At 45.0% G+C, this 23,725-nt stretch overlaps 1 protein-coding gene across 1 annotated transcript; it reads left to right on the forward strand.

Moving 5' to 3' along the window:
- Positions 1–4,646: 4,646 nt before the first annotated feature.
- MCM3 (minichromosome maintenance complex component 3) lies at positions 4,647–23,509 on the forward strand. Its single transcript, XM_046641139.1, has 17 exons — positions 4,647–4,933; positions 5,997–6,109; positions 6,835–7,043; positions 7,533–7,663; positions 9,686–9,924; positions 10,402–10,510; positions 11,319–11,472; positions 11,821–11,952; positions 12,885–13,093; positions 14,435–14,609; positions 14,973–15,099; positions 16,333–16,483; positions 18,937–19,077; positions 20,024–20,127; positions 20,665–20,750; positions 21,194–21,263; positions 22,740–23,509. The coding sequence occupies exons 1-17, from the start codon at positions 4,721–4,723 to the stop codon at positions 22,936–22,938; spliced, it is 2,562 nt and encodes an 853-aa protein (XP_046497095.1). The 5' UTR covers positions 4,647–4,720; the 3' UTR covers positions 22,939–23,509.
- The last annotated feature ends 216 nt before the right edge of the window (positions 23,510–23,725 follow it).

Genomic DNA, 23,725 nt, shown 5'->3' on the forward strand with positions numbered 1-23,725 from the left:
AGATTATATGGCAAAGTGCTTAGCATCGGGTCTGGCATATAGTACATGTTCAATCAATGGTTGCTATGATTTCACGTTAAATCATAAACTATTGCAAGAGATAGATTTTTATACTCTAAGGCTGCACTGTCTAACATGGTAGCCACGAGGCACATGCAGTGATTGTGCACTTGAAACGTGGCCAGTCTGAATCGAGATGTGGGCTAGTGTAAAAAAACATTCTAGATTTTTAAGACAGTACAAAAAAAGGTAAAATATCCATTAATATTTTTTTTAAATATTGCTTACATGTTGAAATGATATTTTGGATATATTGGGTTAAATAAAATATTAAATTAATTTCACCTTTTTCTTTTTACTTTTTAAAATGTAGGTACGAGAACACTTTAAATCATATATGTCTTGTATTATATTTCTATGGGCAGTGCTGATCTAGAGTCTCTGGTCGAGGACAGACTTAGGTATGCAGATGCTTAACTAATATTTGATTGGCTGATGGATAAGGCTACATCTCTTCATCATTTCATTACATTGGCACAATTTAAAGAGTTAAGGGGCTATGTTTTTTCAAATGCACACTTAAATCTAGACAGATTTACAGAGTGGAGTTATTAGTAGAGAATCTCATATACCACATTCATATTTACTCAGTAAGGTTTTGGTAATTTCCTCCTGCAAATCTGTGGTTCTAAGTACAGAAGCAAAGCTCTTCAAACAGCCTCAGTGAAATTTGTGCAGCTAAGAATGGGGATGACTTTTCAGTGACTAAGAAACGCGACTGCTGAAATTAACCTTGGCAAATGACAATGAATCAGAAATTGTTGGCAGGCCCAACGGTGTTGTCAAATTTAACAGGCAAAACAGGATCATCCATGCTTTCTGGCTTCTGGATTTTCCTGCTCTTTGTAGCATTTCTAACCCAAAGGATGCCAGGAAGCAAAAGATGGGGGCAGAGGCTATGGGACTCTCTTGTCTTCACAAGGCACACTGGCTAACTCCGGGGACCATTTGGTTTCCATAATGTTCCTTAAACATGGAGCAAACACCTCTGATGGCTTGCAACACTAGTCAAATTGGAGCCAAACAATATCCTGCCTATGAATGTATTACTCCTTTAGCCAATTGGATTTGCAGCACACAGGTCTCACTCAAATAAGTGTCTGGATTGGTTCTATTGGAAGCTTTTGGTGGGAGTGGAGAGGGGGCTTGAATTTGGTTGTCTGAATTGTTCCAGAATGCACCAAGGTGCTTCCTCCCCTTTCTCTCCAGCATCTCTTGACCCCTCTCCAACCACTAATACCACCACCACTGGAACATTTACTTAGTGCTTACTACATGCCAGGCACTTTTCTCAATATTTTACATCCATTATGACCTCACTGAATACTCAAGCCATTCTTTGAATTAGACACTACTTCTATCCTAATTATAAAGGTGAGGAAACTGAAGTAGAGGCTGGTTAAGAAAGTTGTTCACAGTCACACAATGGGCAAGTAGAGCCGCCAGAAAGAGAAAAGAGGTCGGCTTGTCTTGGTGCTCGTGACCCTGAACTACAGCATCAGGAGAAGATTCTGGCTAGTCCATAGCACAGAATAGAACAGACCTGCTTGGCCAGGGCAAGCCTGGGCCTGCAGGTTATTCCTTAAGCTGCTCTGGCACCTAGAGCTGTATGGAGTTTTTGACACCCAAGCTTTTGTGGCCTTTGAGGGAATGTCAAAGGACCATAACGGATTATGATACTTTCCTGAGTGTCTAAAGCTAGTTATTAATCACAGGGTATTGTTTGAAATTTTTGCAACATATAATATTGTTCATTGATTTGAACAAGGATATTTATATCATTTAGTAAGCATAAGGAATATTTATTAAATATTTTTTCATTGAACTGTGCTGCCTTTGGGTACTGCTTGGTTCCTGAGGACACAGAAAAGGGGAAGCATCACAGACTTTGCAGTCTCTGTTTTCCACTGTCTTCCTGCATACTTGTGCTCTCCAGGGAGCCCCTTAGTGTTTATTTAGCCTTGGAGATTGGCTTAGGTCCATCGAGGGCTAGGGTGGAGAGAAAATGGATTCAGAGGGGAAGCAAGAATGTGAGCACAAATGTAAACCATAGGTACACGAGTTCACCAGGTTACCTGTGCTGCTTCATTGTGAGTAAGAAGCAGAGGAGAGCCATTGGCTAAGCTCGGCTGGACTCTGTAATGAGATAGTACAAATGTCCCTAACTTTCTTTCTTATTTTTTAAAGATTGGTACCTGAGCTAACATTTATTGCCAATCTTCTTTTTTTTTCTTCCCCTTCTTCTTTTCCCCAAAGCCCCCCAGTACATGGTGGTATATTCTAGTTGTAGGTCCTTCTGGTGTGCTATGTGGATCACCACTGCAGCACGGCCTGACAAGCGGTGCCATGTCCATGTCCAGGATCCGAACCACAGAAATCTGGGCCTCGAAGTGGAGCATGCGAACCTAACCATTTGGCCACATGGCCTGGCACCCCCCCCCCCCCCCCCCGGCTAATTTTCTTATAGCAACAATCTGATGGATTATTCTCTTTGCAGTTTGGAGGAGCAGGAGATACCAAAGGAAACATCCTTTCTCTCCTCAAAGATCTCATGCCCTAATGAAAGAAGGGAGAAACGCCAATTAAATATCCGCATGTCCTTTATGGCGGAAGACGATGACATTAAGGCAAATGAAGTCTTTATTGAGGAACACAGCATAATTAATTCTGAATGGAATTGTCTTTACACAGTTTAAAAATTTCCCATAGGCTCAGGAATGTCACAGTGGGATAGGTTATTACAGGTTTTCCAATTCCTCACCTTTTATATGAGGAAACTGAAGCCCAGAGAAAAGTGTGTTAGCGTCAAAGATTTGGTTTCCATACTCCCACTCCTTTGGCTTTTCCATTGCAAATGACGAGTTTTCTTTGCTTGTTTGAACTAAGCTTCTTGGTTATTTTACTGTTAATTTCAAGTTGTTTCCAGAGCAGAGAATATTGTCGGTCTTGCCTTCAATATATTCATAAAATGATAGTTACAATCAAGTGATAAAGGTGCACTTAATAAGTAATGTTCTCTTATAATTGCAAACAGGGTCCTCATTCTAGAATTTTTCTTTTTTTTATCTGCCCACTAGGATGACACAAAACATAGTAACTGTAAACTGTATAATAACTAAAAAAATATATACACATACAAATAGATGGCATATATATTTTGTTTAGGCATATTATTCTTAGAATACTTACCAAGGCACAGTGAGTCCTGGAGACCTTCGAACATAAACTAATAATTAGTTGGCCGAAATTTCTGATGTAGAATTACCAGGTGTCTACTATCCGGCAATCTGGTATTTTAGCTTCCTGTTCAGTAAAATTAAAAACACATGCTGGGGCAACGAGACTGTTCTTTACTGTGCACTGTGTGGTTACATGGGTGTATACATAAACATTCATTGAGCTGCACACTTAAGATTTGTGCATTTTACTGTATATAAATCATACCTCAAAAAAACCCTAAAAAATATAAACAAACCACAAAAGATAAACACAAGCAACAAAGAAAACCTTGGACATGCAACTGCTCTTTTAATTATTTATAATTTCAGATTTGCTATATCTTAATTACTCATTGATACTTAAAAGTGGCTCTAAACATTTTTTTTGTTTCTCTTTGTGTTTATCTTTCAATCAACTAAATTTTTAAAAAAGATTCTGTGATCTTCCTCTAAGTCGAGAAAGCCTTTAACCTACCCGTCTGCAAGTCAGATGGTGCAATACTTTTGTCCAAAACTTTGTACAACACAGGAATCCATCTCTAGGGGGCGGGGTACATGCCGAAAATTTTCCTTTCACTTCACTCTCCTCCGTAGCCTGATATTTTTATAGGGTACTTCGGGGGACGGTATTCAGAGAGCAAATAGGTCACTGAACTAAATAACCTTTCCCAAAGATGCTACGATTCTATTTTCCACCCTACAGATTCTCAAAATTCATTTTTCTCCCCTGGATGCCACTTGAAGACAGTTGCTTGAGAAACCTATCTAGCACACCTGATCTGAATATGTATATATATATTTTTTGAGGAAGATTAGCCCTGAGCTAACTGCTGCCAATCCTCCTCTTTTTGCTGAGGAAGACTGGCCCTGAGCTAACATCCGTGCCCATCTTCTTCTACTGTATATATGGGACGCCTACCACAGCATGGCTTGCCAAGTGGTGCCATGTCCGCACGGGGGATCCAGACCAGCGTACCCCGGGCTGCAGAGAAGCACAATGTGCGAACTTAACCGCTGCGCCACCAGGCCGGCCCTGAATATATTTTAAAATCGATTTGCTTCTACGTTTTCCTATCTCTGCATTATGAAGCCCCATTCTCCGACGTTTAGTCTGTTTTCAATAAAACCACGGGGCTGCAGTTCATTTGCTCTGCAGCAGGTCAGGGTACCCCAAACCAAGACTACGACTCCCAGAATGCATCCCTTCCCGGTCTGTCCCGCCTTGGGCTGCCCAATGATCAGGCTCCACTCGCCTCTGCTTGGCTCCATTGGTCAGTTTTCCCGTCAGTGAGGGCGCAGCCGGGAGGGGAGAAACAGAGGGCCCCGGATGGCACATTTCCCGCCACCGCGAGGCGCCCCTCGGAAAACGCAAAGAAGAAGCAGCTCTCGATTGGATACTCACTATTCTGGCGTCAGGGGTTTCAGCCAATCAGAATGTAGAAATGCTCCCAGAGCCCCCGCCCCTTCCTCAGGGTAACCTTTGGTGGCGGGAAAAGTTCGGAAGTTTTCGCGCCGGGGCGGGGTCACCCAGGGACCCTCCGCGCCACTCGGGAGGAGGCAGTTCCGAGGGGGCGAGCATGGCGGGCACGGTGGTGCTGGACGATGTGGAGCTGCGGGAGGCGCAGCGAGATTACCTGGACTTCTTGGATGACGAGGTGAGGGGGGCGCCCGGTCGCGAGACTCTGGCGCTTGGGGCCCTTGGGGACGCGGACGGGCCGAGGGAGGCCATGCGGGACGCCGCTCCACGCCGAGAGCAGCAGGGCCGGGAGCGGGAGGACCGCCGGGGCTCGGCTCGGGAGCCCTCCACCTCCATCTTGTCACTTTTCCGGCGGGGCAGTCGGTCGTCAGTGGCTTTCTGTACGCGCGGTCCTGTAACTTTCTCCCAAGTACTAACGATGGCCGGGGCTCGAGAAGGGCGACAGCTTTCCTTGAAGTACACATAAAGTGGCAAAGCCCCCCTTTGACCCTTAAATCGCTTCTTGCCCTCATCATTTGGGGAGAGGGAGGAGGAAGGATGGCTGTAGAACTGTAGTGACCCGCCGCGTGTTAGGGTCTCCAGATTTTAGCGACTGACTTCCTGCCCGGAGGGAAAGACTTCCTCATTTGGCCGCATTCTTTTTCACTACCAGGTGAGATGCACAAAGTGTCTGGTATGCAGGAAAAAGGGGCTTTGTACGCAACCCAAATTGAAAGTCATAGAATGTTGGTGAAGCATCTTGAAGGGATGATAATGCTGTGCCTGTAAACAAATAGCTAAGCCTCCCAACTCCTTTAGGTCTGGCTATGAGAACTCTTTCCATATCATATAGATGATCGGGAAATAAAATATTTTAATTCTGTACATAAGTCTTAAATGAAGTCATTTTAATATGAATATTAAAAGCCTGTTTAATTTACATTTTAACAACGTTTTTACTTACTGTCCTTCTTATGAGTTCTTTTTAATTCCCCATTAAAGGTTGAGAAGTGACTGCATACAGAAAAGCTGTTAATGACGTAAGGAATAATAGCATGGAGCTGGAGGAAGTCTTGATCATTCCTACACTGGCCTCTTAGGGTGTATTTGGAATCTGAGGCTAGGGAGTGAAAATAAGGGAGAAATTGGAGTTCAGCTCTGCCGCAGAGATTGACTTATTTTTCTTGCTGCGAGGGCTGCCTCTGTTTAAAAACATTGTTTGAATTTGTGGCTGTTGTTAGACGTGGTGGCTATTTTTGCAGGAAGACCAGGGAATTTATCAGAGCAAAGTTCGGGAGCTGATCAGTGACAACCAAGCCCGGTTGATTGTCAACGTGAATGACCTGCGCAGGAAAAATGAGAAGAGGGCCAACCGGTGAGTGGCAAGGGTTTCCAAGGGGATGGCCTGGCTCTGGGTGAGAATGGCTCCCCTCTCTCTCCCCCAGATTGGAACGGGCCTCCCTGGAGAGGACCTGGATGAGATATTTTTTTTTTTTTTAAAGATTTTATTTTTTCCTTTTTCTCCCCAAAGCCCCCCGATACATAGTTGTGTATTCTTCGTTGTGGGTTCTTCTAGTTGTGGCATGCAGGACGCTGCCTCAGCGTGGTCTGACGAGCAGTGCCATGTCTGCGCCCAGGATTCGAACCAACGAAACACTGGGCCGCCTGCAGCGGAGCGCGCGAACTTAACCACTCGGCCACGGGGCCAGCCCCCTGGATGAGATATTTTTGACCTAGAAGCACTCTTTGCCTCACCTGCTCCTATGTTTTTATCTTCTTCCAAAAGTAGGTGGTGGGCGTTACTGATACTCAGGTAAACACGGAAGGAGGAGCTCTTGAGGGTCCTTCTTCAGCTCCTCTCAAGAGCTCCTCCTTCCGTGTTTACCTGAGTATCAGTTCTACATCTTTGATAAGTTGAATTCAAGTTGGCCCTTGGTTCTGAGGTGGTTCACTGAGCCTGGGAGGATGGCAGGGGCAGGTAGGAGCTAGGATTTTCACTCCTTGGCCTTCCTCATCTAAGAATGTTCACTTCTGTTCTGAGGGTCAGTTCTTTTGAGCTCTGCTTTCTGCCTAATTACTCTTTCTCTTGCCCATATTTAGCCTCCTGAGCAATGCCTTTGAGGAGCTGGTCGCCTTCCAGCGGGCCTTAAAGGATTTTGTGGCCTCCATTGATGCTACCTATGCCAAGCAGTATGAGGAGTTCTACATAGGCTTGGAGGGCAGCTTTGGCTCCAAGCACGTGTCTCCCCGGACTCTTACCTCCTGCTTCCTCAGCTGTGTAGTCTGTGTGGAGGGCATTGTCACTAAGTGTGAGTGGGTTAAGGTGGGGGCTAAGGGAATGGAGGTGGGATAGACTTGGGGGCGTGGGAAAGCAGGAGAGGCAGAGTAGAGCTGGGGAGCTTGGGGCTTCAGAACAGAGGAGCATTGAAGTTTCGGGGTGAAACTGGGGGGGGCTCTGAGTGGGCACAGTGATTAGGGGAACCTTGAGTGACCACCTGTGCTAGCAGAATGATGAATTCCGCTGAGAGTGGAGGAGTCTTGGCTTTTGACAGTCTTCTCATTCTAACTCTGAACTCCTACTGTTTCTCAGTTGGGATCAGTTGTACTTAAAGTTTTACATGGATATGGTGATGTTCTGGTTAGAAATATAAAAATGAATAAATGACAAGTGTTATTGAAATAGCTTAAGCTAGTTGGAAGAACACAGTATTTGGAGTCAGCGTAGGTTCGCCTGGGTTAGATCCCACCTCTGTCACTGTCTAGTGGGATGACTTTATATGCATGTTTTCCATTCTTAGGCTCTCTAGTTCGTCCCAAAGTTGTCCGCAGTGTCCACTACTGTCCTGCCACCAAGAAGACCATAGAGCGCCGATATTCCGATCTCACCACCCTGGTGGCCTTTCCCTCCAGCTCTGTCTATCCCACCAAGGTGAGGGGGATGAATTGATTGGGCCTCTTTGGAGGTTGGGGTTAAAGGTGAATGTTTTGATGCAAGTCATTGGGTGATATCTGAAGTCTTCTAGAAGTAGAAAGGGCGAAAAGTAAGGATTAAGGGTTCATTTAAAGGGAAGATTGATTGCTAGCCAGAGTCTAAAATGGAAAGTCCACAATTCTTGCTTTTTTAAAAAAGAATAAATTTGCACTCTAGAAAATTATTAAAGAGTTGAAAGGAAAAAAACCCCATCTAATCTACATTGATCTTTTTAGCAAAGTTATAGTAAAAAATATAATTTTATAATTTACTTAAAGTAATATGAGAAAATACTTATGCTATCATGTTAGTGTGTAATCTTTGCAAGTATTTTACTGTGGGTTTGAGAGAAGGTTGGCCTAGGAAGTCACTTTATTCTTAGTGTTTAGATTAATCTGAATTGAGGACAATATGATGCTTTACTTAACAGACAAAAAAGGGTGATTAATAGACTGCTTAATGTCTGAACTCATTCTATCAAAGAACACCTGTCCCCACCATCAAATTTTAATTGAGAGCTACTGTATCCAGAGAATTGTTGGGCACTATGGAGGACGCAGATATAAATAAGACCCGGTCCTTGTCTTCAATCTTATCAGCTGTTGGAGGAATCTTGACATATAAACAACTCAAACAAGAATGAGTATCTTGGAATTATAACTGGAACTTACGTTAGAATCGTTTAGTCTTCCTCCACATGAAATGCTGAGATTCCAAGAGGTTAAATGCCTTGCTTATGGTCCCACTTAGTGCTGGCCTTAAGGACTAGGACCCATGTATTTCTTTCTACTTCCAGGCCAGTTGCATTCTCTAAGTCACCCTACTCTCTTTTTCATCGAGAGTCCTACTTTCTAAAATTTCTTCTCGGGGAAGTACTCAGGGAGTACTCTTCTCTGATTACTGTGGTCATGCTTCTTTGCCTGAGCCCAGAGCTATGTGGGACCAGGTCTCTGGAGGTCATCTGTGTGGTGCTTAAGAGCACGGGCTTTGAGGTTCCATCCGCCTCGATCCTGGCTCTGCTGCTTGCTGTGTGACCTTGGTAACCTCTCCCAGCCTCCGTTTCTTTATGTGTAAAATGTGAAAAATACCTGCTTTACCGAGTTGTTGTAATGATTACATGAGGCTGTTTGAAGAAATAACAGCTCAGTGCCTTGCACGTGGTAAGCACTCAATAAGTGATACCTGTTGTGTTTTTAGAAAATTAAAACGGCAAGGAAGTAAAAGTTTGAATATCTTTTTACTAAAGTTTGGTACACATACAGGAAAGCTCACATCAGTGTATAGCTTGATGAAATTTCACAAGCTGTATATACCTGTAAAATCAGCATCCAAACCAGGGAGCAGAACCCCATCAGTACTCAGGAGTCCCTCTTCAGGGCCCACACTGCCCAAGAGTAACCCTATCCTGATATCTAACAGCGTAGATTACTTTTGCCTGTTTTTATGTTTTATCTAAATACTCTGTTGGCTTTTGTTTGTGAGATTCATGCATGTTGTGTGTAGGTGTGCTTCATACATTTTGGCTGCTATATAGTATTCATTTGTATGAATGTACCACATTGATTTAACCATCCTGTTGATGGCATTTGGATGTGTTCTAATTTGGGGCTGTTAGCAGTTGTGCTGCTGTGAACATTATAGTCCATGGCTTTGGGTGAACGTTTCTGTTGGATATTACCTAGGAGTGGAAATACCGCATCATAGTGTAAGCATATAGTCGGCTGTAGAAAGGGGAGTAAGAATCTGAATTTACTTGTTAATCTAGCCATGGTCCCTTCAGACTGTAGATTGCCCCTTCCATTAGGTGGTTTGTTTCTAGAACAGATAGGGATGGAAAAAGCTGGAGGAGATATTTGGCTTTCTTTGTTCCTGGATACTAAAATCCCATGAGGTCATCTCCAAATGCTATTTGTTTCCTACAACAAATGACATTCTAAGACAGAGCTGAGGTAACTCTGCTTTCCTACGTTCCTTTTCCAGGATGAGGAAAACAATCCCCTTGAGACGGAATATGGCCTTTCTGTCTACAAGGACCACCAGACCATCACCATCCAGGAGATGCCAGAGAAGGCCCCCGCCGGCCAGCTTCCCTGCTCTGTGGACGTCATTCTGGATGATGACCTGGTGGATAAAGTGAAGCCTGGTGACCGAATCCAGGTGGTGGGGACCTACCGCTGCCTTCCTGGAAAGAAGGGAGGCTACACCTCGGGCACCTTCAGGTAAAGGGTCAGTCGGAGGTGTTTGGAGTACTGCTGGCAGCTTGCATTTCTGCTAGTATTCTTTCTCCAGTGTGCCATATTCTGGAGAGTTCTGTTAGACAGGTGGAGCACTCTACCTGCCTGGGAGATGGGGTACCTCTTTTCTATCAGATAAAACTGGTGATACTATCTTCTGCTAAAAGTGGGAGTTAGTGGGGATGTGCTTATAGCCTCGTGGCTTACCTGGGGGTCCCTCATGGATTCCCGCCTCCTTTGCACACATACTCCTGTCTGAAGCTCTGTGTCAGGGGAGATGAGAACTTCCTCAGCTGAGGCATCATCAGCGTATTTATGTCCTAGACTAAGAGAGAATCAGTTGCAGAATACAGAACAGCCTTTCTTTTCCTCTTTTCCAATTTGCTGTTCTAGATTAGCGGCCTAAAAAGGCTCTGATGTTAGGAATTGACAATAGCTGGCTTCCTCCTCTCTCTGTCCCAGGACGGTCCTGCTTGCCTGCAACGTGAAGCACCTGAGCAAGGACATTCAGCCTTCGTTCTCTGCTGAGGATATAGCCAAGATCAAGAAGTTCAGTAAAACCCGTTCCAAGGTCTGGGCCCGCTGTAGAAACTTGAGGGTGGGACATGGATTCATGTGGGTCATTTTTGGGCCTGGCCGTCTTTGTGCTGGATCAGGAGGAAGGTCAGGGTTTTTCCTCTGCAGTATTTGGAGCTAGCTTCTGGTTTGGACCAGTCAGCAAGTAAAAGGCTGTGTTTGTTGTTTGTTCTGTAATATTTCTGTTGTGCTGCTGCTGGGCTGCTAAGTGAACCTAATACAAACATCAGACGAGGAGCTAGAGCATCAGTCGTTGGACCAGTGAGTGCACACTGACACCTCGGCGATGCACTGCTACTCCAAATAGTGTGTGATTTTTGTTTTAGTTCTCTAATTTGTTTTTTGATTTTTTTAAAGATAGAATGTCCACATTTAGAAGGGAACAGAATATATGCATGTGTGATAAAAGTTACTGCTGAAACACAGTACACATTCTTATTAAACCTAAAATGCTTTCAACCTGGAAACACTTTTTTTTGGCTTAAAAATTAAGATAATTTATTGATTTATATCAATGAGGAGTATAAAGAGAAACAGATTTCAATTTTGGTCAGGGATCACTTTTTTCCTTAAATATTCAACCTCTAAGCAAGTTTTAGAGTCTAGGTTTCCTCTGTGTCTGTTCTGACAATGGTCTGATCAAGGTAATTTGTCTTCGAGAAGAAGATTTTACAGTTAGAAACAGTGTCTATCTTTGTGTGTTTCTTTAAGCGTTCTCTCTAGGCTAAAGTGTAAAGTGGAGCTCTGCCACACCCCGCTGAATCTCGTTAGGCTTTTCACTCCATTGGTTATTCCTCCCGTAGGATATCTTTGACCAGCTGGCCAGGTCGCTGGCCCCTAGTATCCATGGGCATGACTATGTCAAGAAGGCGATCCTCTGCCTGCTCTTGGGAGGGGTGGAACGAGACTTAGAAAATGGCAGCCACATCCGTGGGGACATCAATATTCTTCTGATAGGTATGGTGTTGGGGATTTGCTTTAGACTCTTGTCTTCCCTTGTGGAGGGTGGTTGTGGGAATGTATGACCTGTCAGCTTGTGTATTCTGTACCTGTCTGTATTTCAGTGCTATCAGAGGGCAAAAGGCTAAAATGAATCTTTTTTTCATTATCATCATCATTTTTGGGTTTCCGGATTTATAAGATCTCAAATATATTCTGCTGTGAATGGTAAAGGAAAAGCGAAGGAGATAATAAACACCCAGTTACTGTATATTTCTGTTATGCTCGGAGCTGTGCTGGGAAAGCAGGACTTGTTGGGGGGCCGGGGAGTCCCTAGTGAGTCCGCCTGCCCCTGTCCAATTACAGGAGACCCGTCCGTTGCCAAGTCTCAGCTTCTGCGCTATGTGCTTTGCACCGCACCCCGGGCTATCCCCACCACTGGCCGCGGCTCCTCTGGAGTGGGTCTGACGGCCGCTGTCACCACGGACCAGGAAACAGGTAAAGGTCGCGTGTCCTTGGCTACGGTCCAGCAGTGAGATGGAGCATAATTCCCTGAACTTGGCACCGGCTCATGTTAGGAAGATACACTTGAGAGGTTAGATTGGGCCAGATTATAGAGGAGTGAGTGTCTGGCATTAGGTGAATTATTTAAGTCTCTGGATGCCCCTCTGTTGACAAGAATGTCTCCTAGAAGGCTATTTGAAAGAGTTATTTAAAAGTGTTTCAAAGGAGAAAGCTTAGCAAATTGGAAGGAAAATAAAAATGAAGATTGTACTATTTTAAAAATTTGAGGAAGGGATGCAAAGATTTGGTTTTTTTTTTTTGAGGAAGGTTAGCCCTGAGCTAACTGCTGCCAGTCCTCCTCTATTTTTTTTTTTGAGGGTCTTTTTTTTTTTTTTTAAGGAAGATTAGCCCTGAGCTAACTACTGCCAGTCCTCCTCTTTTTGCTGAGGAAGCCTGGCCCTGAGCTAATATTGTGCCCATCTTCCTCTACTTTTTATATGTGGGACGCCTACCACAGCATGGCGTGCCAAGCGGTCCCATGTCCGCACCCGGGATCCGAACTGGCGAACCCCGGGCTGCTGAGAAGCACAACGTGCGACTTAACCGCTGCACCACTGGCCGTCCCCAAAGACTTGTGAAAAGAGACAGAGATGTAGTTGGGAAATCACTTAAGGATGAGGATGAAGAGAGGAAATCTTTGAAGGCAGTTTGTCAGAGTCTAGCTGCTTTGGGGTCAAAGTGCAACAAGGAGGACTCAGACTGGAGCTTGAAAAGATGACCCACCAGGGTTTCCTCTAAGTCTCTAGGAGCCGACCGCTGTGTCTCTTGTGCAATAGTGAGAAGTGTGTGGGAGGAAATTGAAATCTCTCCTCTCTGTCCCCTACAACCTGGACAGTGGCATGCATTTCTCTCTCCCCACTTCCCAGGGGAGCGTCGTCTGGAAGCGGGGGCCATGGTCCTGGCTGACCGAGGTGTGGTTTGCATCGATGAATTTGACAAGATGTCTGACATGGACCGCACGGCCATCCACGAAGTGATGGAGCAGGGTCGAGTCACTATCGCCAAGGCTGGCATCCATGCTCGACTGAATGCCCGCTGCAGTGTTTTAGCAGCTGCCAACCCCGTCTATGGCAGGGTGAGCAGAATCGGGCCGTTAACCATTGTCTTCACTTTCATTGAGTTTTGCTGAGTAACTGGGCTGAGAAGTTTATTCTAGGTGACCCAGGGGAATAACAGGCCAAAGACAAAAGGAAGCTTGTCATCTTATTACTGTCCTTGGTTTAGGGCCACCTCACGCACTGGTACACGTCAGAATCCCCTGGGAAGTTATTCATTTAAGATAACTTTTTAAAAATACAAGAAAGAAAACAAAAATATTCTGCAGTCTCACAACGCAGGTAACTTGTATTGACATTAGTAAAAGTACCACGTGCACGTGGTAGGAGGATTGTAAACAGAGCGGAGAGGTATAGCATGGACATTGAAAGCCTTCCCTCCTATTCCTTTCTCAAGAGATAGCCACTAACAACTCTTGAGTGTTTCAGGAAACAAAAACTTAAACATGTACCAGCAAATACACAGTCTCTTCCTTAAGAATTCATCTACTTATCTTTGTTTTTTAGTGTGGCTATGATGTGCTTGGTGTAATCTTTAATATTTATCCCACTTGAGGTTTGATGAGTTTTCCCTTTTGAACAGCTGTATTCCACTGTATGGATTTATAGTAATTTGTTTTGCTGGTCTCCGTTTGATGGGCACTGGTGTTTTCCCCTTATCCCTCCTGCTATTATGGATGAAGCTGCAGCGAACATCCCCCTTATTTGTGTTTCGTTACACATTTAGGGATATACCCAGCACTGGCATTACTAGATCAAGAGTCGTATTCATTTTTATTTTGGAAGAGATTGCCAAATTGTCCTCTTCAATGACTGTACCATAGTAATACTAATACTTACAAATACTTTATATTTATCAACTCTTTTCATCCTCACAATGGGTATTGTATTGACCATTTTCGTCGAGATCTTGGTCACTACCTTCTGAGTAAGGGACTCCAAAGTTTCCAGGTGCTTCTGGTGTGGCCAGCTTGTCTTGCCTTTATAACAGGTAGGGGAGAGGGAATCATCTTTCGGGGTTGATGCTGCCTTGGGAATGAAAGGAGCATTGGGAAGGAGGAGGCTGGTTTTGAGACCCTCACTCGTCCTCTTAGCAGCGACTAAGCAAGGAGGTGGGGCTCTGTTTGTTTGGAAGAAGGAGCAGCGCTCTGAGTTCGCTCAGGTCACCTGAGCTTCAGTTAGAAAACGGTTGCAGGTAGAAGAGATGAATTAAATATTTTAATAGCTTTGAAATACTTCACTGCTTCTTGTCTTTTTTCTTTAAGGTCTAGTCTTCCATTCTCACTCCCAGAATCCTTCCAGCCTCCTTGTCCTTTCTTCCTATTGATATCCCTCTACTTTTCCTATTTTATGTTTCCCAGTATGATCAGTACAAGACCCCTATGGAGAACATCGGGCTGCAGGACTCCCTGCTCTCCCGATTTGACTTGCTCTTCATCATGCTGGATCAGATGGACCCTGAGCAGGATCGGGAGATCTCGGACCATGTCCTTAGGATGCACCGTTACAGGGCACCTGGGGAGCAGGATGGCGATGGTGAGGCCATGAGAAGAGTAAGGAAGGGCTGTTATCTCTGGCTTAACCCAGCTGGTGGGCATTTTAGTGTCTGGGTTGATGTTGAAGATGCCTTTGTCTACCTGGCCACCTCCTCTTCTTGCTCACTAGAGGGTATCCTAAGGTGTGTCTTTTGTCTGTTTCTGGGTCTGGGAACACCTTTGAGCATCTTCTGTGTGGCAGGTGGTTCCACTTTCCTTATTTGTGTGCTCCACAAGTCTCTTTCCTTCTGGGTCCTTGCTTTGTGAGTCTTGTCTCTCTTCCCTTCCTTTGCTATAGAAGAAGCAATTTCCCCTGGGTTAAGCTCTTTCTTACTCTGCCTTTCTCTCGACTTGGGTTTTCTAGCTATGCCTTTGGGTAGTGCTGTGGATATCCTGGCTACAGACGATCCCAACTTTAGCCAGGAAGACCAGCAGGACACCCAGATTTATGAGAAGCATGACAACCTTCTGCATGGGACCAAGAAGAAAAAGTGAGCATTCCTCATACCTCTCCCTTGCAGGAACCTGCGATTTGTGTCACGTTAGAGCATGCGTGTATATATACTGTGTCATGTTAGAGCATGTGTGTATACATGTGCCACGTCAGAGCATGCGCATATGTTGCGACGCGGTAGAACATACGTGTATACATGTTGTGTCATGTTAGAGCATGCGCACATACATGTTGTGTCATGTTGGAGCATGTGTGTATACATGTTTGCGTCATGCTAGAGCATGTGTGCATGCATGCGACACGTTAGAGCATGTGTGTATGTTGCGACATGTTAGAACACACGTGTATACATGTTGTGCCATGTTAGAGCATGTGCATATACATGTTGTGTCATGTTGGAGCATGTGTGTATACATGTTGTGTCATGTTAGAGCATGTGTATATATAATGTGTCATGTTAGAGCATGTGTATATATAATATAATGTGTCATATTAGAGCACGTGTATATATAATGTTGTGTCATATTAGAGTGTGCATATATATGCTGCCCCGGCAAAGGTCATGCTTGGAATCACCTTGCGGGTCTGTTGTATTTCCTGGATCCACAGATACCCCCTTTTTCCTGGCCAGTTGCCTTGTAAATGTTTGTGGGTAATTAAGCTTAGGTTCTGATCTTTTCCTAAAATAGAACATGACGACATGCCTAACTGATGGCGGGTGTGTGATGTCACCCTCACATAGGAAGGACTACACAAGTCACATAGCTATTTGTGTTGAGTTTATGGTGAAGAGTCAGTAGACAGCAAGCATTGGAGGCTTTGCAAGTGGATTTGGAAAAAGGGGACTTGTGATTAGGTGCTCACAGCATGAAATGTGAGATCCTGGACCTCTTTTTGGCTGTGGTACAGTAAGAAGCATAGCATAATCTTCAGACCTGTTAGTTTAAGAACACAGAATCTGGAGTCAGAAAACTGAATTCGAGTCCATTTTAGCTTCTCTGAGCCATACTTTTCCCACCTATAAAATAGGGCAAATAATACCTAAACTCCCTACCTCACAAATAATACCTAAGTAATGCCTGTAGAATTATTTAAAAATATGTGAAAGGGCCTTCTACATGGCCTTCTAAATGGGATTTATGAAAATGGGTTCTAGGCTGTCTCTCTGCTTTGCTTCTTGACCTTGACTTCTCTGAGGAGAGGCAAAGCTACTCCCCAGGCAGGGGCTGAGGTGTGGCAGGGAAGTGGAATTCACTGTGTATGGGTCCAGGGAGAAGATGGTGAATGCAGCTTTCATGAAGAAGTACATCCACGTGGCCAAAATCATCAAGCCCATCCTAACACAGGAGTCAGCTGCTTACATTGCAGAAGAGTACTCCCGCCTGCGCAGCCAAGACAGCATGAGCTCGGACACCGCCAGGGTGAGTCCCCAGAGGGAGGATGGACCTGGGAGTCCCTTAGGTATATGGCTGGGGAAGGAGTCTCTACCATCTGAGAGCGCTGAAGGCATTTTCACAGAGTGATTGCTTACCTTTTCGTTCTGGTTCGAAGGGCTTCCTGTTAACACAATTTTAATCATTTCCTTTTGCAAAGGAAAATGAAATGAGAACCCCAGAGATAACATGTGTCTGATTACTTCAAATGACATTGGCCTCCAGAAGCTGTAATTCATTCAGCAAACATATTAGTGACTTCTGGGAACTGGACTAGTCTCTTTTTTTTTTTTTTTTTGAGGAAGATTAGCCCTGAGCTAACTGCTGCCAATCCTCCTATTTTTGCTGAGGAAGACTGGCCGTGAGCTAACATCCATGCCTATCCTCCTCTACTTTATATGTGGGACGCCTACCACAGCATGGCGTGCCAAGTGGTGCCATGTCCGCACCCGGGATCCAAACTGGTGAACCCCAGGCTGCCAAAGCGGAACGTGCAAACTTAACCGCTGCGCCACCAGGCTGGCCCCCTGTTTTTACATGCAGTGTTAAAATAAGAGCTGTCCTCAAAGAGCTCAGATCGGGGACGGGGAGGCAGAAAGGTAGATGGAAAGATCAGACATACATATTTGTAAATATGTACCATGGTGTACCTAAAAAGGACTGAATGTGAAAGACTATTGGAGCACAGATAAAGAAGCCATTAATTTTTCCTTTAGACTTTCCAGAAGCGGGTATGAATGTCAGGAAACGATTTCCAGAGAGTGTGATGTTTGGGCTGCACTTTGACAGATGGTTAGGAGTTGGGCAGCTGTGATGGTTATCCAAAGCTATTTCTAGAAACCTAGTGTAGCTGCTCATGGGTTTATCTGAATCTTTTGAGGCAGCATAGTTCGTATACAGTTCACAGCAGACAGACCCAAGTCCAGAGCCCTCCTCTGTGACAGAGACACAGGCTTTTGGATTTAGACCTGGTCCCAGATCACCTGCTCCAGGCTCACACTCAGGACAGGAATTCTACCTTCTGAAATTCCAGCTTGGAGTTCTTGACCCTCCAGTGACAGTATGCCTGTTACATCACTGCATGGAAATGTTAGAATATTCTTCTGTGTATTGCGCTTAAACCTGCTTTCCCATGACTTCTATCCGTGGGTCTTAATTTTGTTTTCTGGAGATTGTGTATGACTTGTCTTCTTCAGATTAAACTTCACCCTTTCTTTTTCACTGTTTCTCCTCTCGTGAACGTGTTCCAGTGTGTCAAAGGCTCCCACTGAACTCAGTACACTGTTTTAGTTGTGGTCTTAGTGGGCTTGGTAAATCCTCCATTTGGATTGTGTCGTTTTGCTAGTGCAGGCTAGGATTTCACTAGCTTTTTAGGTGATTCAAAAACCGTAGTTTATAATGGAGTGTATAACTTCCAAACTCAGATAGCTTTCTTTTTTTTTTTTAAAGATTGGCACCTGAGCTAACAACTGTTGCCATCTTTTTAATCTTTTTTTTTTCTTTTCCAGATAGCTTTCTAAATTATTAAATGATTTGGTGAATTTTTTTAGTTAGCAGATAACATCACTGAAGTGTCATGCAGTGGGAGACGGGGAGGTGTGGTGGAAGGAACTAGCCCCGTGTTCTGATCCCAGGTCTTCAGCTAACTTTAGGGCCTTGCACAGATCCTTTCACCTGTCAGGTCACAGTTTCTTTATCCATAGATGAGAAGCTTGGATGATGTCAGGGATGCTTAATTAAGATGGCACATCAGAATCACCAGAAACTTGAAAAGTGCAGATGCGTGGTCTGAACACAGACATCCTGATTCATTAGGCCGGGGATGCCATTCAGACTAGAGCATAGGAAAAGATGAAAGTGCCCCAGTTTGGTCTATACCTGCCCCCCCGGCCCCCCCGTGAGAACCACTTGATAAGAACATGTCAGAGTTGTGCTCCTCTTCTTGACCTAAGTGAGTTTACCCAGATTTTCAAGATTTGTCCTCAGATGACCCCTTTCACACCCCTCCCTTAGTGTGACCTTGGACAAATTCCATGGAGCTCTTTTGAGTCTCATTTTCCTCATGTCTAAAACTTCTCTAAGTTTTTAAGAGCGTTAAATGACACGGGAATATAAAAGCAGTGTTCTCGGTGCATTGTAGGCCTGTGATAAAGAATGATTTTTCTTCCTTCACTGTTGTACTCTTTCTAGCCTTTTATCTTTCTAGCTGCAAGTTGCCTCATTTTCTTTTTCCCTGTCACCTGCTGCTCCCTCCCTCAACACTCTCACACGTATTTGATCGTTTTTATCTTTGTGGATTTTCTGTGGTGTTTCTAGAGAACACAGAGCTCTGGAATCCTTTCTTTCCTGGTGGTGTTTATTCCCTTTTCCGGGCAGCTGGAGTGATGGGCTTGCCTAGCGCATTCTGGAAATATAATCTGCCCTTGTTCTCTAACCCCCAGACATCTCCAGTTACAGCCCGGACGCTGGAAACTCTGATTCGCTTAGCCACAGCCCATGCCAAGGCCCGCATGAGCAAGACGGTGGACCTGCAGGACGCCGAGGAAGCTGTGGAGTTGGTCCAGTACGCCTACTTCAAGAAGGTGAGGATTCAGATGCTTGGGCGTGAGAGGCTCTTCTGAGTACACCGTTGGTGCTCAGGCCTCACAGCGTTCTGCCCATCCACAGACGGTAGCATGTCTGCCACTGTGCAGTCGGCTTCTCTCCTTTCTCTGGGACCTGTGGCACCTGTGGCTCTCAATCCTGGCTGCACGTGAGAACCAGCTGGAAAGCTTTAAAATACTGATGCCAGAGCTCCTAGAGGCCCCAGAGATTCTGGTTTAATTGACGTGTTGACCTTCAGTCAACTGCTTCTCTTTCTATTCCTGCTTCCTTTGCCCTTGAAAAAGTAGGTGTTTCCAAAGGATTGACCTTGACAATCTTCCTTTTGCCTCTGTACCTTTCCCTTTGGCAGTCTCTCCAGATGTCCCGTTAGCACCTCAAAAACTCACGTCAAAACTTGACCTCAAACTTGCTTCTCATCCTGTTTCTACTTGTGACATTGCATCTCTGTCATTTAAGACACCAAGCCTTGATGTCTTGACTCCCTTTTCCTCATTGCCCACCCTCTCACCAATCTGGTAAATTATAGCCCATTGGTGTTTAGTTGTGGGTCTGCTAAGCTTTTCCTGGCATTTTCTCTTTGCTAGGAAGGGGGTTGTCTTAAATTTGAATTAAACACCTAATTTACAAGGAAATGAATTGTTTTCCCCTTAACCATTATAGGCTGGAATTTTTTTTTTATTCCTTTCTTTATTCAGTAAACACTCAATTGAGTACCTACTATGTGAAAGACTGAGACTTCCCAGCATTTTTAGAGATGAGTGGCAGCCTATCCCCCTGCCCCTGGTCCTGGGACTCGGGGACAAGAGAGGCTAAGTGGGTCGTTAGACCCGTGGGAGGCATTTATGCTGATGGTGCAGAAGGGCTGTAACTCAGTTCCCTGGCGTCAGTGACCTTGCTGCCTACCCATACTTGGCTTGGTCCTAGGTTCTGGAGAAGGAGAAGAAACGTAAGAAGCGAAATGAGGATGAATCGGAGACGGAAGATGAAGAGGAGAAAAGCCAGGAGGACCAAGAGCAGAGGAGGAAGAGGTAAGGTGGGGCAAAGAGAAGTGAGATAAACAGACTTCCAGTTAGGGCTGGGGAGAGAGGTGGAGGGTGGATCAAGTGCTGCTGGGTAACATCTGGTTCTTTCGGGAAAAGGTGTCTGTCCAGACCTGCAGGGTGTGAGAGTGAAGGTGACCCAGGCAGAGGGGAGAGTGAGTGCGCCCCTCCATTGGGTGCGTTTGACCTCTCTCCTGCTAAAGAAATGCTAAGTAGCAGGAGCAGGAACCCACTCAGAGGTTTTGAAGATACATTTCAGAATCCTTTCCTCAAGGCAGTTTTCCGTCTCAGGCCTGTGGTTGAATTTACAGTGGTGGGTGGTGAGGAGAAAGAGCCTTGGGATGCAGGGCCTGTTTGTGTTCTGGTCTAGAGACTTTCGGTCTGTTTGAGAAGAAGTAAGCTTGTATGGGTCTTGGCCTGGTGTTTCACTTTGATTGCAGATGGTTCTAATCTCTTTTTTCTGTGGTTGGAGGCACAGGATGGGTCTCCCCAGAGCCTTTCTCCTAACTGCTGTGGGTATTTTAGGAGGAAGACTCGTCACTCAGATGCCAAAGATGGGGACTCCTATGACCCCTATGACTTCAGTGACACAGAGGAGGAAATGCCTCAAGGTGAGTGAGCATCCCCTCTTGACAAGGAAGTGGTTCCTTTGGCTCCTGACTTTTGTAGTTGCTCTGTGCACTGCGTGCTGGCGGGCCCGCTTTTGGCTCCCTGCTTGGGGCCCTGCGTCCAAGACGTTTGTCACAAGAGAACCTCAGGGGAAACCCACGGTGAAAACTTGGGAGAATGAGCTCTGCTCGGTTGTTTGCTTTCTCCTTAGTGCACTGTGCTCTTTGCCAAGCCTGATGTAAGCTTTCTAGGTAACGTCTGTGGAAGGTCTCCTGCCTGACTCAAGTCCTTGATCCTAATTGTCCTGCCTGGCCCCATGAGAGCCCTAGGGAATGAGTGTTGAGCGGGTCACGAGGGCTGGGGAGTGGAGAAGATCAGTTTCTGGTGTTCGTGCAAATGGCTTCACCTTGTCTTCCCACTCTCTGCAACCGTTTATCCTCTCAAGTGCACACTCCAAAGACGGTGGACTCCCAGGAGACCAAGGAGCCCCAGAAGGTGGAGCTGAGTGAGTCCAGGTGAGGAGGGAAGGGTGTTCCACGTGCTGCTGGGGCCAGGCCTTCTTCCCAGGGAGAGGGTATGAACAAGCTGCTTATTCACGGAGCTCCAAACTGGAGGCCCGGGGATTTTAAAACATTTCTTATTCTGATTGTAATTTCAAACTTTAAAAAAGGTTATAGAAATAGCATAAAGAACTCTTGTATGGTCTTTACCCAGGATCCCCAGTTGTTTACGTTTTACCATTTGCTTTATAAATAATTCTCTCTGTGGACATTTTACATACGACCTCCTTGTGAGGTCAGGAGAAGAGGCTTAGAGCAAGGGCAAAGCTGGTGTCTCACTGTAACCTTCAGTTCTTCTCAGTAGGAGATTTTATATATATATATATATTTTTTTTTCTCTTATTAAATTATTGTCGTTTGTTTTGAGATGAAGAATTTTTCCTACCAAAGTTTCAGAAACAGTTTATCTATAAATTTTATGTTTACTGGGCACCAAAGAAACTCCGTGGCTAAGGTTTGCTTTTTTTCCTGTAATACCTAAAATACACATACAACATGATGTGTTAACTGAAGACATTTGAAAACATTAAAAAGTATTTAGGAAAAAACATGAAAATTAATTGTAATTCTACCCCCTGGAGACAACCATTGAACTCTATCTGCAAGCGCTTTTGGAATCAGCTCACTTGGATCTCTCGTTAAGGACTGCAGGGTTTCCATAGTATGGATGCGTAAAAGTTTGTTGATGGTTTGTATGATGGTCATTTAGTTTCCGTAAATCTGCTATTTTCTGGAAAACATTCTTATATTTATCATTGTGCACTTGATGCAAGTGTAGCTGTAAAGCTAATTTCTAGAAATGGACTCTCTGGGTCACAGGATATACTTTGAATGTTGTTTTTTTTTTTTTAAAGATTTTTTTTTCTTACTTTTTCTCCTCAAAGCCCCCCCCCCCCCCCACAGCTGTGTATTCTTCGTTGTGGGTCGTTCTAGTTGAGGCATGTGGGACACTGCCTCAGCGTGGTTTGATGAGCAGTGCCATGTCCGCGCCCAGGATTCGAACCAAGGAAACACTGGGCCCCCTGCAGCAGAACGTGCGAACTTAACCACTCGGCCATGGGGCCAGCCCCTATACTTTAAAATTTTAGTACGTGTTGGTAGACTGCCTCCCGAAGACGCCATCCCAGTTTACGTTTCTACCAACAGTGTATGGGAATGCCAATTCTCACACCCTCAAAGTCCTCTGATTTTTAAAATGCTATTATTTCCAATGTGCAGGAAACTCTATAATACAGCAGTTTAGCTTCAAAAGGGGAAACTTGGGCATGGAGCAGCTGTCAGAGGCAGGGCGGTGTGTCTGTGTGTGTATTTGTGTGTGAATATAGGGGACGCCTACACTGTATTAAGACCTTGCATTCTCCCAGAGTAGATTTTGCCTGAAAGCATCGGGTTTGTTTACTCCTCCTCCTCTGTTTTTCCTTTCTGGGTCAGGTTGAAGGCATTCAAGGTGGCCCTCTTGGAGGTGTTCCAGGAAGCTCACGCACAGTCAGTGGGCATGAATCGCCTCACAGAATCCATCAACCAGAACAAAGAAGAGCCCTTCTCTTCAGCGGAGATCCAGGCTGCGCTGAGCAAGATGCAGGACGACAACCAGGTCATGGTCTCTGAGGGCATCGTCTTCCTCATCTGAGGAGGCCTCATCTCTGCACTTTGGAGTTGAGCCAAGAAGGTTTCTCCCATGTTTCTTCCCCCACCGCATACGCCCTGCCCCCAAGTCTTTGCCTTTATTCCCTGAATAAGAGTGTTTAATTGAACTGGAGTTGGGAGACATGTGATGACGCCGATCAGGAGTCGGTGGAAGCCTTGGGAATGGGCAATGAAAGCTGCCGTGAGGTAAAGAGAAGAAAGTAGGAAGGACCAAGACTATTGCTTCTTCATTGCAAGAGACTGGATCACACTGCCTGCTTCCCATCCCCAAACAAACCAAACCATTGTTTGCTGTAAATAACATATGACTTCTGATTAATTTCGCGGGCACCTTGGTTTCTGTTTATCCTTTCTGTGTTCGTTGGCTGTTTTCTTCCTCCCGAGCACTTTGGTCCAGAATAGGCTTTGGATTGTTTTATGCTGCTGGAGAGAAGCTCTGAGGCAAGTCATGGAGGCCAAAAAAGCTTATGTGCAGTAGCATCAGTTAAGACTAATGCATACTTTTGACCTGAATATCCAAGACATTGAATAAACTTACCCATTTTTATGCTATAGACGTGGCCTTAACACTATGTGGTTTCACAGACACGTTCCATTTTGTGTTGCTTGAAAGGTCTGCCTTGTATTCGCTGCTCCCACGTTTGCACCAAGCCACCACAAGGTGGCAGCAGGCTGCCATGCTCTCGGGGGGTGGGGGGGGGGGGTTCGGTCTTCTCTTTAGGCAGTTTTCTTCCTCAGTGACACCAGCATTTATCAGTTAAAATTGTGCA

Source organism: Equus quagga, chromosome 15 (assembly GCF_021613505.1).
Source record: "Equus quagga isolate Etosha38 chromosome 15, UCLA_HA_Equagga_1.0, whole genome shotgun sequence".
In the NCBI taxonomy this organism is placed as follows: Eukaryota; Metazoa; Chordata; class Mammalia; order Perissodactyla; family Equidae; genus Equus; species Equus quagga.